The sequence below is a fragment of the Nanorana parkeri genome, unplaced genomic scaffold (assembly GCF_000935625.1).
Source record: "Nanorana parkeri isolate BGI_ZX_2015 unplaced genomic scaffold, ASM93562v1 scaffold85, whole genome shotgun sequence".
In the NCBI taxonomy this organism is placed as follows: domain Eukaryota; kingdom Metazoa; phylum Chordata; class Amphibia; order Anura; family Dicroglossidae; genus Nanorana; species Nanorana parkeri.
The window spans coordinates 7328-28235 of NW_017306353.1; the positions used below are offsets into that span (position 1 = coordinate 7328).

At 45.2% G+C, this 20908-nt stretch overlaps 1 protein-coding gene across 1 annotated transcript in view; it reads right to left on the reverse strand.

Moving 5' to 3' along the window:
* Positions 1 to 3688: 3688 nt before the first annotated feature.
* Positions 3689 to 20908, reverse strand: part of LOC108783703 — a gene marked incomplete at its 3' end in the record, with an annotated part of 149993 nt that continues 132773 nt past the window's right edge. The window contains exon 7 of the mRNA XM_018552332.1: positions 3689 to 3893. Within this exon, the coding sequence (XP_018407834.1) occupies positions 3689 to 3893 (205 nt within the window). The remainder of the gene's footprint in view (positions 3894 to 20908) is intronic.

Sequence of the window (20908 nt, forward strand, 5' to 3'; positions counted from 1 at the left end):
GATGGCTTCTCCAATCACCAGTCACACCATCTTTAGGCATAAGGGCACAACTGCCCTTTGAAGGTTCACAAAAAAATGTAGGTGGGTGTTAATATAATTTAGTGGTAGCCTTCCTCTAGGTTAAAGAAGAACGTTACCCACCAATGTAATGTTTTCCAAAACAGTTACTTTTAAGGCATGCCAACTATGATGGTTACCAGTGTTCCTATTTTAGCTCTCAACTGAACTTTCAAGCCCTCAAATGCCTGGTGTCATAGATGATCACATGTGCAGCACCATGGCATCTGCAATCCAAATAGAGGACTATATGGCTCCTTCCTTGACTGTAAGGATTAGGAGGTTGTAGCTCTACTTTAAGACCACAAATATTTTAAAATGCTGCTAGCTTCTACCTGGTGATAATTGTGAGGTACTATGAGATATCAACTTATACCAATTATTGGTATGAAATACCAATTCATAGAAATCCATGCCCATGCAATACATATGTTTATGAAATTAGTATTTCCATGAGAAAATAATAGAAATGCAGCTAAAATAGTCCTTACATCTTAGTGCGTCAACAATACGTCTGTGCCCTGTAAGGGAAGGTCTATGTCATCACTAGAAATCAAGACTGAGGAACGTTTTTTTGCTCTACGGGCCAGAATGCAACAGCTCACTTGCTACTAGAGTACGCTTAACAAAAAGTTTAAGGGTTCTTATTTAAAGGATATCATATCAGAGTTTAGGGTACAGCATATGTCACACTAGTTATGTTTTGCATTGCTTTTACTATACAGCATTGCACCTGAACCGGGTAGCTGTTTGGAGGAACTGAAGGCTGTGTAGGAAACCCTCATAATAGGCAGCTGCTGCTCAGCACTGCCCCAAAGCACATTATCCAAGCTGTCTAGCATAAGCAACAGCCAGTCTAGTATGCTGCTTAGAGCAGCTCCTGGCCACCTGTTTTACCTCACCATTCTACGCCAATCTTAGTAAAATAGACTGATACTTAGAGGGCTGCTGGGAGAATGGGAGAGCTGTCAGCATAAACTCCAATCTTGGTCTGTCCTTTCCCTGAGCACACCAGGCTGGCCACAGGTTTTTAAAGCTGAACTCCAGGAAAAAAGCTAAATATAGAGACAAAAAAAAATATAAGGGGGACGTTTTACCTGCAAAATGATTTGCATTTCTGTTCCTCCCATCTGAAGATTTACACAGCCCTGCCACACAGCACACTGTGTACTTCCACTAGATGCATACAAAAACCCCCACATTTTATGATTTATTATTTAATGCCTCGGTGCATTCAAGTGACAATAAACTCAGGAGTTAAATATTAAAAATACATTCAAGTAACTTAATTATTAACAAAATGTATCTTATTTGTGTATCACTCGGCTGTAGATCCTCAAATCATCTCTGAATTGGTGCTGACACTGTCCTTCCTTCTGGAGGGGGGATACTTTTGTTCCCAATGGTCCCTGTGTGTGTTGTAAAATAGCCACCGCTCCAAGCTCACTCCCGTGATGGACTACAATCTCAGTACAAATTAGTAAACTAAACATGAGATTGTAGTCCATCACAGGATTGACCTTGGAGTGGTGACTACTTTACAACACACACAGGGACCATGGGGAACAAAAGTAGCCACCCTCCAGAAGGAAGGACAGTGTCAGCACCAAGGATCTACAGCCGAGTGATACACAAATAAGATACATTTTGTTAAAAGTTAAGGTACTTGAATGTATTCTTAAGATCTAACTCCGGATTTGTGTGTCACTTTCATTTGCCTTTTTTTTAGCTGCCCGGAGATCAATTTTAACAAGATAGTAAGGCATCTAAGAACCAAAAGAGGACCTGTCATGGGTGCTTTAATGCACAGCATTGAGGGCTGTAAAGAATGTCTAATGATTAAAACATACTATGCAACCCTGAGTCACAAGTCTCGGCTCATTTCAGTGTCCCTCAGCAATACGTCGAAGAGAGTGCTAGTTCAGAGTAGCCTGCAGCCCCATCAAGGCCGGCTTCAGAAGGCAGCACGTTTTGTCAGGATGGATGATCTAAATTAGGAATCAAAACATTTGGTGCTGAGTAGCAAAAAGGGAGAAATCAAAGTGAGTCCTTGTTACCGGCGGAGTCAGCAGTCTTAATGCAGAGGCTCCAGTGGGCAGCTCTCCTGACATACCATCTCTTGTCTGGGGCTGCTCACAGAGCACTACTGAACAGCGGCACAAACAACCAGTAAACGTTCTACTTTGGCTTGGGGGGTTTTTTATTTAGTAAACACTGCGAGGGATAATAACAAGTTTATGTGGCTGTTTTTACAAACGATGCATTGAAAAATGGTTGTTTTTGCTCTCGATTGTTTCTTAGAAAGATATTTTGGAAAACTTTGGTACGTAAATAATCTGTGTTTCATAACTTGCATCCACACTAGGCTGTTGTCTGTTTTCATAGACTGGATGTGCAAATAAAACTTTCATGCTTTCTGTAAACGAGGTGAACGTAAGTGGACTGAATAAAAAAGAAGTTCCTTGCTGCACTCCTTACCGGGGTTCCCATTCAGATATACAGGTGGGTACTTGAAATGACTGCGGATGGCGCCACCAGCATGTAGATATTAGAAGAATGTCACCAGCGCACCAATTGACGTATGCTGTCTCTCGTTTTGCAAGCGCTTTCAGGGGCCGTGCAGGGTCCCCTTCATCAGGCTCACAGATGACAGTGAGCCTGATGAAGGGGACCCTGTGCGGCCCCGAAAGTGCTTGCAAAATGAGAGACAGCATACGTCGATAAACGACTACTCATTTGCTGTAGAGACATTGGTGTGCTGGTGACATTCTTCATATGCGTAAGTGGACTGAGATGCTGGAGACTTTACAACTGAGATTATTCATGTCTACTAAGGCCGCATTGACACTTGACAATGGGTCCAATTGCACAAGTCTCGCAAGTTCCTCCATGAGACTCATGCGTGCATGTAATCGCACATGCTGTGGTTCCTCCTGAATGCAAACAGTTTGCAGCTGCTCTCATGAGTCTCACGGAGCCATTCTTGACACTAATGCAATTGGCCCCTTTGTCAAGTGTGAATGGGGTTGCAGTGTAGGACAGTTGCAGTTTAGGACAAATCCAGGTACAAAAGCTTGGAGCTTCTGTTCATAGATAACTGCAAATGAATAGTAAACAATTTCCACCACAATAGACCAACAAAGTCCTTAAAGGAGAACTATGGGGTTAGGGCTTTTCCCCATAGTTCTCCTTAGGGTAACGGGATGACACAAACTAGCGTCCTCCCGTCACCCTAAGCTCAGTATACCGCAAGCTACTATACTGAGACGCCGCAGCTGCAGCGGATCCCGACAATTATGTCTGGATCCGCCCAGCTGTGTGACTGACAGCTGGCTCTGCCTATCTAGAGGCAGAGTCAGCTGTACCCGCCCCCTCCCCCGTCCGTTCCGCCAGTCAGCGCTGGAGGATCGGAGCAGGGAGAGGGGAATTCAGCCCCTCCCCTGTCACGGCAGAGAGCCATGACAGGATCGAGAGGTGAGCGAACGCCGCTATGTGTTCGCTCACCTCCCGATCTACTGAGCCGACCTGTGACAGTCTCATTGTCACAGGTCGGCTAGAACTATGAGGTGAGTGAAAAGCACTCATCTCATAGTTCTCCGTTAAATCAAAAAGATAATCTTTAGCGCCTCACCCTCGGTGATCCATCCTTGCTGGTGTTTTATCGAATTCTCCAACTCGTCGAGACCTCCAACTCCTATCAGTGCACCTGCGCAGCCACCCAAGAGAAGGATCAGGCTCAACAATTTGCGGCAGTGCGCCTGCACGGGCACCCGATTCCACAAGCACCCACGGGAGTTGGAGAACTCAATGACAATTTCGAAGCCATACAAGTGCACCTACGGCAAGTGGAGAAGTCAACGAGGATTGCAAAAACTGTGCACTAGCGCCATCTCGTGGATATCTGCAACAGACGTGACGTCACGAGTTGGAGATCTCGACGAGTTGGTCACCTCGACAGAACACCGCCACCAATTTAAAATACCTGAATATTTGAATATGGGGAACATGCTCCCTGTCTCCCCAGACCGCAGTGCTATGAACCTAATTGGCCAATCGCCAGACCTGATCATTGTCATATGGTTGGGGGCGTATGTAATTACCAACAATACAAGGACTATTTTTTGGGTTTGGCTTTTGTTTTTACATGTTTGCATTGCACATGAAGGTCACAGCCAGAGGTTTGCTTTAATGCCACCCTTCCACATATATCTTTGTCAAATCAACTTGTTTACATAGAGAAGTTGATTTGGCTATAACTGGTATTTACTTTGGAAAAAGAGATAAAATGTGGTGATCCTCTGAAAGGTGCACTATCTAGATATTTATTTTGGCTGTTTGCATCCTTCCGCATACTTTACATTTCCTTCACTCTGCCGTTCCATGCAGCTGTTGGGAGTGAACAAAATGCCTGGTACTTCCAGGTATGGAGTAGCATGTGACTCACTCCTGTACCTTTCATGTGACAGTTCTGGTGCTTAGTGATTGGCCTAGTGCTGTCACGTGGGGGACAGTACTGAATCTTGCGTAAGCTTCAAGCAGAGTGAATCGTTGCTTACACAAGGCTTCCAGTTATAGCTCCTGGCAGCTAAAGCCAAGGGAAGGTGAGTATGTGCTTCTAAACAAAGCAAGGCAAATTAGGAACAATATGATAAATGGCCAGCATGCTAACCCTGCCACCCCAATTTGACTACACCCTCATGTGTGACACCACATGAACATTTCTGCTTCACCTACATGTTTTGTCATACAAATTGGGATTGACCCTTTAAAGACTGGGCAGCACTGGTTCTCCTACCACCATTGTAGGGTTGCATTGGCATGGCCCTGCTGGTTATTTTGCAACCAGCAGCAGTACCCATTGCAAGGAGGAAGCAGGCAGCAAGCTTTACTGGAACAAAGCAGGGGTGATCAACACTATACTACACACACCATTCAGAAATTCAGTTGAATTGTTGACATTGTGTAGAATGTCTGGATGCCATAATTTGCCCATACAATCGATAACAGTAACATTTACTAGTCTCACTGAACTTAAACCTACATCTGCCCCGCTGCTTCTGCTGTCTCATAGTTTGCAACCAAAAGAAGCTGCTAGCTATCACTTCCTATTTACTAGTTCATATAAGTTTGCACATTACTATAACGTGAAAAGTGCTCGCGACAACATATAGTGTCTTCCCTGGAAGGTCTAGCGTGCGTTCAGACAGAATGTGAGCGCATTCCATCTTATTTACACCTTCCCACCCCTTATAACTGCATACATGCAACCTCACCACAAAACACACGCAGTCCTCCTTACCACAAAACACAAACACATAGCCCACATCACCGCAAAACACAGAAGGGAATACCCGATATCCAGCCTGGAAACGAGATCTAGAGGCTCTGACCTCAGGCACCCTGAAGGAATGAGCCTGAGAAGGTTTGGATAAACACAGCCACCTATATAATACTTCTCCATGTTTCCAAAACTCGATGGAGTGATTCAGACTCCAGCTCCAACTACAGCTGCCTCTTAAAAAAAAAAAATAATTACCAGTTTCTACTTAGCGGGAATGCCTTAATATCTCTGAGTCACATTTTTGTGGTGGAATCATACTTAAGAGCCAAAAAAAAGACAGAGGTAGGGCACGCAGTTTTAAATAAACTTAATATAAATCAAACATTTTGTGTGTCTGATTGACCTCATAAGTCAGGCAGAAGCTTTACAGAAACCAGTCTACGCAAAATACAGACACGGACCCTAGATGCAAATTATATAGATGGTAACGTGTCATGGCAACACAAAGCAAGCCCCATTTGATTATTAGTATGTCATTACCCAGAATCCTCGTCTGCAGCTTTAGACTCAATGGAGCCTATTCATCAAGAGCACACATTAACTGAAATCTTGCTGGTGGACTGTGATATTTCATGCAGATTATTGGTATCTTGAGCCATAATTGCTCTAATCAGAAGAATAAATACCAAGTTATTTTTGCCAAGCTGTCTTAAAAGTCATCCAAACATTGCTGAGTAGCACCACTCTGAGTATACACTCTGCATATCATCTAAGTACAATACATCTCTCAGTTTTAATGTCCAAAATGCACAAATTAGGGAAAGTAGAATCTAAAGCGAATTCTAGTGGACCTGAACTTAAAAAGTGATCATGTTATAGAGAACACCTAGAAATGTTCATTGTGCCTTAAGGTGCCCACACACCTTGCGATAATCGTACGATAATCGTAAGGTGTGTGGGAGCCGTGCGACCTCTGCTACTGTAAGGTCGCACGACTTTTATCTTAGGAACATTTTCGAAAACCAGCCGTTCATCGTACAATTTTCAGCTGGTTTGTGGCATGTGCGCAAGATAAAAGCCGCACGGGCCGGTGTGCGCAAGCGCACACTGCCCGTTCAGCATTGCGGTGGGGCGGGCTTGCGATCATCAGAAGTACAATCTGCCTGTCCAAGATAGAAAGATCGTACGTTTTTTTAATTACCTTACAACCATCGCAAGACTAAAGTCTTGCGATGGTTGTAAGGTCTGTGGCCAGCATTAGCCATACCCTGAAAAAAGGACCGTCTGCCTTCAATTTCCTGCTTAATTCACCCCATGCCTGGACCAGATCTGGAGCACATCTGCAAGTGCAGTGCAGTGCAATTTTGCCACGTTCCGTTGTTGTTGTTTTTTTCCTTTTTAGCTTAAAATGGGCTTTCAGGTGCAGTCCAGTGTGCTCCAGTGCATTTGTATTCATTTGTGATGCATCTCAGACCAGAGAAAATGAGACAAGCGGTATTTTATTTTGTCTGGTCTGCACTGGTGTGAACAGAGCCCAGAAATACCATAGGGATACATTGGGATGCTTTTTTGCCTGGGAACAAATTTTTTTTGTCCGGACATGGTGTGAATAAGCCCTTAAAATAGCAGTGCACTTCCTGGTTAGGTTCGGAACTGAGCTGATCCGAAATGTGAAGCTCCATGGGCCTCCTGCCCTATAAACAACAGGCCAGGATGATTGTGCCGATGTCATGTACTTTATTTACCATAACCTTACAGGATCCCTGGGATGTATGTCCTGAAATCTCTGCTATTTTACTTCCAATCTCTCAGTTTTCTTTGATGTTGAAACATTCAGTGTAGGTCTTATTGTGTCTCCTGACTTTTTTTAGATCCGTTTTCTGGATGGGAAAAACAGCAAGGAGCCTGCCGGGAGGTGTTTAGGGATTTCTCTCTTGCATCAATTCAGGGGTTCTCCAAACACTAAATCACCAACTGAAGGGACAGGTAGACTGCAGCAATGTCTGGATGAAACACTGAAGTGCTGTGAAGGAAGGGTAAGTTGTAATTCTTGAATGCATTTCACAGCTTAGTTTTCAATTATGACGGGAGTATACCTTTACAGAGCCACTGTCTCCTTGTGTAATCAGGGCAAAATGACATTTGCAAAAGGGCCCTTGTCCCCCTGATATCCACCTTGGCATCGCTTCTCCAGCCCTCCTCCATTGTGGGTAGGGGGTGATGACATTGCTCAGCCTAGAAGCCGACACCAAGAATTTCAGTGCTGGTTGTGATGAAGGAAGGGGTAGCAGGGCGGTGCTGAAAAGGTGAGTATATGTGTGTTGAGGGTGGACCATTACACTGACACTGTCACTTTCTTCTCAATGGACAATAGCACAGCAGAGCCAGCTAATGCATATATGCAGCAGCTCAGCGTTAAAGAAGGACTCTGGGTATGTAAAAAATGAACCCTTGCAATGGGCTACTCCCGTAGTGCATGGGTTAAGTGCTCGTTTTGGTCTAGAGTTTAAACTAAAAAAGAAGATATACTTACCTGTTTCTTGGTCCTGTGTCGGTGACCACTCACCTCTCCTCCCGTCTACTCCGGCTATGGAATGTCCCTTGGCATCCTCACATCCAATGCAAGTCAATAGACACAATGATGTCACGGATCCTAAGACCACCAGAGCTTGGGGGGGAAGAGGCTGTGGGCACCAGTCTAACAATCAGGCAGGAGTGAGGATCATGTGAGCGTATCTTTTTTATTTTATACCCTAGACAAATTAAAATATAACCCTTGCAGTGCAGAGGTAGCCCCAAATCCTGGAATTGAACTTTAATGCCGGGAGTTGGAGGCGGGTAGTGCCATCACTATAATTGGGCAGCCTGAGGTGACTGCCTCAGGAGGCATTTCATTGGGTCACGTCTACTGGCAACCATTGATGTCAATGAGCCCCGAATAGTCTAGGGACTCCCTGGAGGCAGGCTTCCCAATCATGTGATCACTGTGATTGGGTGTCAGAGGTCACATGATTGGGAACCCTTCCCACCGGCGGTGACCGGGAGCTGTCAGAGGCAGCCCGGTCACTGTGTCGCTAGCACGTTCTCTGCACAGAATAGCAAAGCCGGCTGACACATATATGCAGCAGCTCAGCGTTAAGGCCCTCCACCGCGCTGCCATATATATGCACACGGCATATATATGGCAAAAAATATTTGTCAAATGTTTATTCCTTTAATTCTGACTGTAATAAGGAAAGAAACTATGTTAAAAAGTGCAATACATTCACTTTAAGGACATTGCCACTAGAGTCTTCAGAGATGGCCAGATGAGAAAATTGAATTTGCTACAATGTGTCTGTGTATATATATATATATATATATATGACATATTTATTTTAGCTAGGACGCTGCTCACAAATATTTATGCTTTTAATTTAGGCTTCTTTTTCTGGAGAGCTAATTTTATACAGAACGGTCCTAGCTTGGGGCTAAGAGAGCTCACGACAAGGGTTTCTCTGACACCCCCGCAGCCTTAGCGGCCAGCTAGAGTGATTACGCATTCGGCTATACTTGTCTATAAACAGAGGTGGCGGACGTTTTATTATCTCAGCCAATAGATATAAAGGGTAAACCTGTACTAATAGAAATGGGAGGCAGCCGTCGGTGACCTCTATTTTTGAAAATGCTAGTTGCCTGGCTTTAATGTTGATCACATGACTTAAAGGTGAAATCCGCCTTTTGAGAATAAAAAATAATAAATGCACACTTCTTTATTAAAGAAAAAATGTGCATGGATTATTTTTGCATTGGAGCCAGTAAAGCATTGCAACCGCAATCAGTGTATTGCAAGTACAATGCTCTGGCTCGTACAGACTCTTCTTCACATCCAGGTCCATATCTTGGTATGGACACTCAGTATCATGGATGGGGGGAAGTATGAATTGACTACAAGTGTTGTGACATCAACTACAAGTCCCACAGTGGCTGATCGGACTTGTAGTTTCTCCATCTGCAGATCCTGTCATATGATCAATGAATGGATGATGCAGCTGGGTGGACGGAGCCAGGGCTGTAATTATGTAAATACTACCTACTGTCATACACCCTTCAATTGTCTCCTGCACATACTGCCCACTGTCATACCCCCTGCAATTGTCTCCTGCACATACTGCCCACTGTCATACCCCCTACATTTGTCTCCTGCACATACTGCCCACTGTCATACCCCCTACAATTGTCTCCTGCACATACTGCCCACTGTCATACCTACTAAAATTGTCTCCTGCACATACTGCCCACTGTCATACCCCCTACATTTGTCTCCTGCACATACTGCCCCCTGTCATACCCCCTGCATTTGTCTCCTGCACATACTGCTCACTGTCATACCCCCTACAATTGTCTCCTGCACATACTGCCCACTGTCATACCTACTAAAATTGTCTCCTGCACATACTGCCCACTGTCATACCCCCTACATTTGTCTCCTGCACATACTGCTCACTGTCATACCCCCTACATTGGTCTCCTGCACATACTGCCCACTGTCATACCCCCTACATTTGTCTCCTGCACATACTGCCCCCTGTAATACCCCCTGCATTTGTCTCCTGCACATACTGCTCACTGTCATACCCCCTACAATTGTCTCCTGCACATACTGCCCACTGTCATACCCCCTACAATTGTCTCCTGCACATACTGCCCACTGTCATACCCCCTACAATTGTCTCCTGCACATACTGCCCACTGTCATACCCCCTACAATTGTCTCCTGCACAAACTGCCCACTGTCATACCCCCTACACCTGTCGTCTGCACATACTGCCCACTGTTATACCCCCTAAATTTGTCTCCTGCACATCCTGCCCACTGTCATACCCCCTACATTTGTCTCCTGCACATACTGCCCACTGTTATACCCCCTACATTTGTCTCCTGCACATACTGCCCACTGTCATAGCCTCTACACTCCTGTCCTGAAAATACTGCCCACTGTCATACCCTCTATACTCCTGTCCTGCACATACTGCCCACTGTCATACCCTCTACACTCCTGTCCTGCACATACTGCCCACTGTCATACCCTCTACACTCCTGTCCTGCACATACTGCCTACTGTAGTATCCTCTACACAGATCATGGGCCCCCCTTACCCGAATGACCTTTCTCTGAGCTGTGAGTAACAATGCCAAGATCCCAAGGACTACTCTTGTGCATCTGAAATCATCTCTACACTTTAGACTTTACAGGGAATTAGAGTTGTCGTCGACTACAACCACTCCTACAGTATTCCTGCAACCTAATGGGGCCCCCTTCCACCACCAGGCCCTATAGCAGCCATCTGGGCTGCTATGGCCATAGTTACTCCACTGGCTGGAGCAAGGCACAGCCGCACCATTTTAAAAAGACAACACCAGCCTGGTTCACTTTTTCAAATAATTACCCCAATGTCATATTTTTATAATGCCAGGCCATGGATCATATAAAAAGGATCATGGTTGGTGATTATATTAAAGAGACTTGTCATATGCAGTGTTGGCTGGGCTCTGTTTTAGAATTGGTGAATAAGGATTAAATAGAACAGCCAGTTACCGCTTTCATTCAGCTTTAGAAGTGAACCTGTGAGGATAGAAGTAATGAAGCTTACATTGCTGACTTGCTTTTAAAAGGGCCATCTCCAAGGTTCTCATACTCAACCTGATGCTACCCGGTGAGTTCTTGACTTGGATCAAGCATGCAGGCAAGTGTGTCAAGTCTGAATTCCCATTCTGTCTGTATGTGCCAGGACAATGACTCATTGGGCACTGAAAGGAGAGCTGTACAGTATGGGCCCAAATTGTCTTTTAATGAATGCACTAACTCTGTTGGTTTCAGCCAAGATGGTTTTATACTCACCTTTGTCCTTGGTCCAGCAATCATCACTGAGCAGCCCCATGCTTCACAAATCATCCTCGCTGGGTCGTATTCACATGGCCCTATTTGTTCCTATAGGGAGACATACTCATGGCGACCTCCAGCGGTACTGCAGAGAACAGTTCACCCAATAGAAATAAATGGGGCCAAGGCATGCATGCGATGGCTAAAGAAGACCCAGTGTGAAGGTAGGCTATGCGGCTCCCAATAGGGCTGCACAGTTAGGACCACTGGATCAAGGATGAAGTTGAGTATATAAAACCAATGGACTGGACTGGACTGGGAGATTTGCTACATTCATTAAAAGGACAACTGGTAACAAAGGTACAGTTGTCCTTGATGGTTAGGCTGATGGCCCTGGAGTTTGCATCTTTAAAATCATGTCAGCTATAGCAGCGCTCCTATTTTTCTCCATGGCTTGCCTGTTAGGGCAACTGATACATACTTGCTGGATGCTACTCCACTGCTGGCTTTATCTTTTGGAGGCTTCAGAAATTTCTGGTAATTTCAGGTATGATGAACCATGCATCCCTCTCCACTTCTTTCCAGGATGCAGAGGTCAGGCCTGAGCGCACAATCACCAGGCCCGATAACTGTCATGTTGGGAAGGGAAGCAGCTTAATAACCTTATGTGAGCTCTGACACTGTCCAACACAGAGCTGACACAAGGTTTAGACGAGGGAACTGAGTGGTAGGGGGGACGCGGTGAATGAGCGTATCTGTGCGATGTGATGCTATGGGGTAGGGATTCAAGAGAGCCTGTCACTTTGCCCTGAATAGCAAAAAGACAGATTGCCTTTAATCCAGTCCTTATAAAGTGAGTGAACTGCACACTCAGTGAGAAAGACCTTCTACTGTCCATGGTACTGACAGAGTCAGAGGGATGCAGAAGAAACAACAATGGCTTAACCTTCAAATGCTAGCTATAATGTGTTCTGTTGAAGATCCTGCAGTCAGGGAGGAAACATTTTAGTTTATCTCATGTAATCTTGAGGAAGTTACACAGTTTCTACTCCTTAGTAGTCAAGTACAAAACACAGTCTAAGGGTCTGTGAAGTCATGTGAATGGAGAAAGAAAAGCTGGCCATACACTTATCATTTTTAGCGTGGGTGAACCTAAACAGTGACTGCAGCTGATTGGCTCTTCTAGTCTAATGCCCTTCAATGGAGAAAAGACTGCATTATGGGCCTTGGATTGCACTGAGGACTATAGGAAATAAATATATGCTAGTAAGGAGACCACTGGAAAAAAATGAGAAAAATAAATGTAATCATTGATACTACAGGAACTTCAATAGCTACATTCAGGGACGACCCTATAATGAGGCAGTCTAAGCAGTGGCATCACAAGGGGGTGCGGCCTGTATCGGGTGACACCATCAGAGGGGGTGACACCAAAATGGCTGGCAGTCATTTTAGTGTCACCCTCTCTTAAAAGTCGAGCACACGGTCATTGGCCGAGAGCTCAACAGCGGCACGAGAGAGGGAGAGACACATCGGCATACCTGATCCCACCAGGTCAATATCCCCTCCTCTCTTTGCTGGCATCCATTACCAAGATGGCCTCCGGCAGTGAAATACATCACCGTGCATGCGCGATGACATCACACCACGGACAGTATAAAACATGCGCGGTGGCTGCACCAGGCCTAAGGATGTTGCCTCATGTGGCATCTCTTTGGGTCACATGGGGGGGGCAGGGTTTGCATTGTGCCTGCCATCCCTTTTCTGGCCATAGTCTCCCAGATTGCTAACAGCTAGGCAGGGAGATGTGTAAGGGCCATACACATCTCCCAACCCAGCTCTTAGCCACGTGGGATGTTCTGGCCATGTCCCGCTCAGATCCTGGCAACCAGTGATGTCAGTGAGGTGGGCAGGATGCCGGTGAGATGATTCCCCCGCCATCCCCGCCCCCCAAGTGTGCAACACAAGCTTTCTGTCCTCCAATGCCCTGCACCCCCTTCCCCAGAACCACTTCCTCCAGCACCACCAGCACCCCCCACCACCCCACCTCAGGCGGCGAATATGCTAAGGACACCCCTGGTTACACATATGCTCATTCCCTCCACTAACGTGTAATTATTTCTAATGGTCCTCAACTCCATCTAGTGACCACAATGTGGTATTTTCCCCATTGAAGAACATTCAATTAGAAGGAAATTACACTAAGAACATTTGTTTTTGCCCCATTCTCACAACAGCTGGTTAACTCGCACAGGATGAATACACATGCAGTTCCCTGGACGAATAAGCTATGTGAATTTTTACTAAATAGATCCCTAAGTCAACAGGGGACAGCACCGAAGAGGAGGTGAGCATTGAAGCCGGAGCTGCTTATTTTTCGGAATACCTGCAATACTTATTTTTAAAAAATAGGATTTTTGTACTCACCGTAAAATCCTTTTCTCTCCGTTCATTGAAGGACACAGGGCAACAGATCAGAGATCCTGAAAGGTAGGTATATCGCCACCTGCAGGAAATATACAGGGACTGTAGAAGCTCTTTTATTTGTAATATCACTATAATATCCCGTCACCACTGAAAATTCATTTCTCATTATTCTGCCTGCTCTAAACTGAAGCCGGTGTCATATCTTCATTGGCGCACAGGGGGATTAGTCAGCAAAAGCATTACGTCCATCCATCAATTCTACATCTGGAAAAAACAGTGGGGTTATGCTCCACAATCCAGAGAAAAAAGGAGCCATCACTGCCCACAGCAGCCATTCCCGTTACCATTTCAAAGGTGCGGATGTGAAAAAAAATGGAGGTTGGGAGCAAACTGTTTTTAATGGGCAGCACGGACATTTATTTTCAATCCATCTGTATAAATCTGCCACCTGAGACCGGAAACTTTGCCTATTAAATAGACTGGGAGGGCTTAAAAAGCTGAGCTCCAGGCAGATATTACTAAAATAATAATAATGAATGCAGCTATACCGCTAAAATAATCTATACCGCTAACCAAAATGTCTTAATGCATGTTACCACAACGCACGCTAACATGCTGTATATCCGCATTGCAATGTGTTGCCAGTCATTCTGAATAGTACCCCAATGCACATATATAGTATAAACAAACACCACAGAGCAAGGATGGGAATGCACTGTGCGTTGTGGTGCCCTGCATTAACTAAATATAGTGCAGGGTCTTTTAAACCCCATTTTAATGGAATAGGCTGCCTTCCCACAATGCATCAGTGTATGAAAAAAACATGCGCTTATGTGTGCACATATGTGTGACTATGTATTTTTAAATGCAGCTAGTGCACCTTATTTTGGCTTAGTATCAGCCTCCTGTAACTCTGCACAGCAGCACTCAGACTGGGAGAGCCACTGGGAGCCAATCTGGTGTGCCGCTTCTCCTTCATTGTCCAATCACAGGCTACAGGCAGCTACAGTAGAGAAAAGCTCGGGTTGCTGATCTGGCTCTGCTGTCTGATAGGCAGGGCCATCCCTATAATGAGGTAGTTGCCTCAGGTGACATCTCCTTGGGCACATGGGGGCGACCTGAGTGTCCCAGTTTGCTAAGAGCTCTTAGTAACCTGTGACGCTCTGGCCGGTGTCCCGCCCAGCTTACTGACATCACTGGTTGCCAGGAGCTCAGCGGAATGCTCTGGCTGGTGTCTCACTCAGCTTCTGGAAACTAGTGAAGTCAGTGCGACTGCCTGACTTCCGGTTTCGTTAGAACTAAGAGGTTTGCCCAAGAAAGTTGTTCTGCACGATCGCCAGCCGCGGCATTGCCCTATACACATACAGCACAGCAATGAAGTAATAAAATGAACTAGGATCACAGTAATCCAGCATGTTATTAATCTCACATGTGCCCAGCTCAAGCGGTGGCCATGTTGAGTGAGATTAATAACGTGCTGGATTACAGCGATCCTAGTTCATTGTATTACTTCATTGCTGTGCTGTATGTGTATAGGGCAATGCCGCGGCTGGCAATCGTGCAGAACAACTTTCTTGGGCAAACCTCTTAGTTCTAACGAAACCGGAAGAACCAGCAACCCCGTAACGTAATCCACCACAACCCCAGGGCGGCAGAAAGTGTAGGGACACCCCTCCTGGCAGGGCTGTGTAGATTTCATGGCTGAATGGAAAGAAATACAAATACTTTGGCAGGTAATACAGCAGCAATGTATGAATTTCAACTGTGTATGTAGCTACCTGCCTGAGGTTAAAGCCTGACGTAGGTTCCTTCTGAGAATGTTAGTTGCCTTGCTCACCTGGAACAAGCACGCAGCAAGTGAAGGCAAACTAAAATCATAACTGACTAGGTGTTCCAAGTCAGTGACTTCTGAAGCCGCTATCTCAGCATGACAGCCAACCAACAAGTACCTCCCAAACCTCTACCCTGCACAGCTAGCAGCCTGACAGGTATTATGGGGCTAGTTAGACGGAAAGTTTTAATGACACCGCAGTCGGAGCAATTAAGAGAGGAGAGAGAATGAGAATTACACTGTTCCCATGGCAACCAATGCAGCAAGAAGCAAAAATGACAACTAGACTCAGCGCAGAGAGAAGCAGAGAGCGGAAGGACCACCAATGACTGGGACAGTATTCTTGCCTCCAGCACATGCCGGCAGCTAATGTCACCCAGCCGTACACATGGCATAACACTGCCAGGGAGATTTGTTCTGGAAATATATATCATTCTGCCCGCTGCGCTTCATCCCATATCAATCCCTACTCAAGTAAAGGAACGGGTCATGGCTGGCCACCTTTGCAGCTAAACTCCTTCTCCTTCTGTCATTTATTTAGCTACAGCTGAAACATTACCGGGTATGCATTTAAGGTGGAGCTCCAGATTCAACTGAAAGTTACATTTACATGGTAAAAATGTGCAAATGTATTGTAGTAAAAAAAACTGGAACCTGCTCAGATATACCCAAAGGCCTAAACATGCAATTGGTGTTCCCCTGAAAACCCCAACAGTCACAAAGGTTAGTTGTCGGTAGGGATGCACCGCTACCGATACTAGTATCGGCATTGGGCGGCATTGGTGCCGATGCCGAGTATTTGGGCGAGTACTCGTACTCGCCAAAATGCTCCGATGCCCAGCCCAATACTTCCTGCATCAGGAACCCGGGCAGCGCGTCATTACACGCCAGCTCCATGCTCGCTTGTCACTTGTGTAATGATTCGCTGCCCGGCTTCTTGATTGGTGGGGAAGCTGGCCAATCAGGAAGCCGGGCACCGTGTAATGACGCAACGCCCGGCTTCCTCATTGGCTGGGAAGCCGGCATCATGACGAGGGAGCATGGAGCTGGCTTCCCGGCCAATCAGGAAGCCGGGCGTCACGTCATTACACAGCACCCAGCTTCCTGATTGGCCAGAAAGCCGGCTCCATGCTTTCTCGTCACATAGTGACGAGAAGAAGCATGGGAACGGCTTCCATGCTAATTGGGAAGCCGGGTGGCGAGTCTTTACACGCCGCCCTGCTTCCCGGCTAATCAGGAAGCCAAGTGGCGAGTCATTATATGCCGCTTGGCTTCCTGAATGGGACTTCCTGAATTTGACTTCTGGTACTCGGTATTCGATATCGTTACTCGTACTAGATACTGAAGTACCGTTATCGGTGCATCCCTAGTTGTCAGTATAAGATTCATTGCAATTTCCCTGGAAGAGCAAGGAAGTAAATATTTAAACTATGGCATCACCAGCATCCCTGTTCTGGGATCTTCTTCCATTGGTGCTGGTGACCATATACTTGGAATGCACACAGCACCATCTAGTGGCTGAAGAAGAGAAAAATAAGCAATGCATGTTGGAAGAGTAGCAAGGGATGGCGGTTCCTTACATTTTTGAATGGCCTGAATGCAGTTTTGTACACAGGAGGAGGAAAAGCCACACAGAAATGCTGGATGTTTACATTTTTCTGTATCTAAGGGACTGTTAGAGTCATATAGCCAATAAAACAGTAAAGTGTTTTCATGCAGAGATGATTTTTGTTTCCCTGAAATTGCACTGGGATTTTGTGAAGGGCTCAGTTTGATGCTTCCTGGAATTATTTTTTAGGCCTTTCATCTCCATCTCACCTCAACAAGCAACATACAACATAAAGGGCACGGGGGTTAGACACAGGGATGAAATTGCATTGAGGTTCTGTTAGTGGGATGGGGGAGAGCAGCGGGGATCGGAGGAGAAGCTGCAGGCTGTGCCGCCCCTCTATCCCTGCCGCCCCAAGGGAAAAGCTGTCCAGGATGGAGAAGGTGTAGCACTCGGCTTTGAGTAAGGAGAAAAACAACGTTGAGGATCTCTGCTCCACCTCGTTCAACATGCTCATATACTGTGTGTGTATATACATACACTGAGTGGCCAGATTATTATGACCACCTGACGTTTGTAGGCAAATTATCTATAATTAGCTATAATTTTGCGCTGAAGTTGCTAGAGGGCCAGACCATTATAAATAGGGAAGCAGGTAGTTTACCACAACAGTAGAAGTGATTTTTTTCTGAAGATACGGGTAAACAACGCGATTTAACAGCCTTTGAAAGTGGGATGATTGTTGGCGCTCGGAGCCATGGAGCGAGTATCAGCAAAACAGCAGAATTCGTTAAATGTTCAAGAGCAGCTGTTGTTAAAGTGTTTAAAGACTGGACTGTCAGCCGAAAATCTGGGTCTGAACGTGCGAATTGTGGCCGTCAGCGACTAGTCAATGTTAGGGCAGAACGGAGAGTGGCAAGACTGGTACAAGACAACAGAAGGGCAACAGTGCAGTGTCAGATTCCTCGCATCACCTTTCAACATCTCGTGGAGTCACGAGGCAGCCCAACAAAGTCATCTTGTGGAGTCATCTTGTGGCCCAACGAAGTACTGATGGGGTGGTCATAATAATCTGGCCACTCAGTGTATATACTGTATATACACATATTTATTCCTTTTTTTATTTTTATACCTAACAAATACCAAACAGTTTATTTGACTCGTTGGCCTCTACTATAAACCTTCTACAATGTATGTGATGGCATATATACATTCCCCTATTGCTGAGAGCTATTACAGCTATTCTTAGCTATTCTTAGTCACTGACCTAAACCAAGAATCTGGAGTACTAACTTCACTCTGACCTTCCAGATCAGCATCCTTGCTCTGGGTCAGCAGCTCAAAGTATCAAAGCCAGAGAAGGCCACTAAACCAGCATTTTCAGAAGGAGATCAGCAATGACTGCCCTATAATCCCTCAGCTCTGGTTTCCTTTTAAAACACTACATACTTCCCGTGGACGACTCATTATCTTCCAGTAGATTCACATGATAATATGCGGGACATAAACGCCAAAAGACAAATGTAAAAATAGGGTTTTGGCCCCAGTGGTGCTTGCACTGGCCAGTCTCTGATTGCCCATAGATCTTCCCTTGCTCACTCTCCTAAACCCCTATTCCTTTTAATTCCATCCCTTTTTTTCTTACCCCTGCCCATTTACCCTCTTTTTCTACCCCTCTTCTTGCCCCTTTTTCACTTGTCCTTTGTTTTGAGTCAAAAAGGGGACCCCCTGACTTGGAGTTGCCCCTTGACCGACCTACCCATTCATACAGAGACGTCACTCATGTGGGCACACCTGTACTTTACTATATTACACTAAAGCTAGCTATGCTCTGAGTGAATTTCGACAGAGTTCTCCTGAGCAAGGCATACTTTGACCAGTGCAAGGTCCCATCAGGACATCTAACATCGTCGTCCCACCCCTCCATATTAGACAACATTTGACTTTGCAAGAAACTTTTCTCGAAGGAACCAGTCTGAAAAATCTCTGCATCAGTAGCTGTACGGGTATTGTGACAGCAGCACAAATGGCCGCTGTCAGAATACAATACACTTGTGAAGAGGGATTCAGTGTGGATGAATCTCACAGTGGAGATAATTCATAAAAACTGGAGCAGACAGAATCTGGAGCAGTCACCCATGGTAACCAATCAGCTTCTCTCTTTAGTTGGTTCAGTTAACCTTTAAAAATGGAACAGATAAGCTGATTGGTCACCATGGGTGACTGCTCCAGATTCTGTCTGCTCCAGTTTTTATGAATCCTCCCCCCAGTGTGTGGCCCGATTGTGGAAGTGGGTACCCACTTTTCCCAATTTTTCAACAGGGGTCCTCATGTCGCACGCATGGATATCTATAAGTGATTACATGCACGATCCCTGTTGCTATATTCTTCATTATCTTCTTAAAGCGGAACGGTAAACTCAAAAATCTAATTCTCCCAATGCATCCCTCTATGTATGATGATTAATAATAACACAGACATGTCAGGTGTAAAATGCTGTGATTTTGAAATACTTACTCTTGCAGAACATTCACTTCCTGCTTTGAAAGGGCAAAATGACTTCAGTTTGCCAAAGCAATGCACACTGGGATTGCCTTGTCATCAGCAGAACATTGCTGGGAAATCTCATCTGTAATCTCATGAGATCTCAGGGAAAGGCATTTTCCTCCCCTGAGATGATGTGCATGGTCACATGTGCTAGTCACATGTGCCAGAAATAAAGGAAGTAAAGGGAGATCTAGTAATCTGCTCTTAGTAAACATGGCCACTGTGAGAAGACTGGGTAAGAAAGAGAAATAAGGAATGCAAAGAATACCAAGCCGGCAATTATCTAGAAGTCTGTGTTTGTAGATTGTCCTTACTAAACATTTCTAAAGGTGTGTTTGTTGTTATTTTAAAGATATAGGTGAAGGTCCGCTTTAAGTACAATGACTCCTGCATGGGTAATGATGCCCAATGTTGAAGACGATATATCGCAAAGCACCTCTGGCATATTTATCTATGTATGCACTTGTGTCTATTGTTGGAAAGTTCAGTAAAAACTATTGAAACAGAAAAAAGAGAAAAATATGGAGGAAGGATATAAAGAGCGCACTTGCTTGTCAGGTCCGCTTTAAGGGGTTCACATGGACCTCATGGTGGAAGACAGCTGTATAAATAGGGTTACGTTTCTGTATGTAGTGTCCTTTCCTATAAGACCAGCTTCAAACTGCTGAGAAATATTTTCCTGCACCAGAGTCCTGACATTTATCACCAAACCATGCCAAGGCTGTTTTTTCTTTTAATCCCACTTTCCCGAGTAATTAACATATTATTTTTCCATCAGCTCGGCTAGGAATCCAGCCCTGGGGGGGCAGGTCTACCTCCTGCATCCTCCAACTTGGGATAATGTCTGTTCTATACAGGGTGGCTGTAAATAGGAGCAGAAGTGCCCTCTTTCTTGGCTGCGTGGATGAATAGAGTCCTCTATTCTCTTGTGCATTAATGATAAAGAACACTTATGAGTACATTCACACACCGCTCGCTCCAACAAGCTGACTTACCACATCATTCCGCAACACAGAGTGCTGCCCCTGCAGCTAAGGACTCTGGGTAAGGGCATGCAAATGAACGGGCACAGAGGCCCAAATATCGGGAGGATTAGTAAAAGTGTGTTTTGCAGACTTCTAAGCTTATGTATATGTGTATATAACGGCTGGTGTGTATGTGAATGTATGGGAATCCTAGAAGCAATACATCAAGTTTATTCTGCAAAGCCACCAACAAAATATATTGAGGTGCAACCATGACGCATAAATGAATTTTTTATTTGTTAAATTACAATTTCTGTTCATGTATATAAATGTATATAAATGGGTGCTGGACATAGTGAGACCCGGAAACATGTGCCGGCAACAACCCG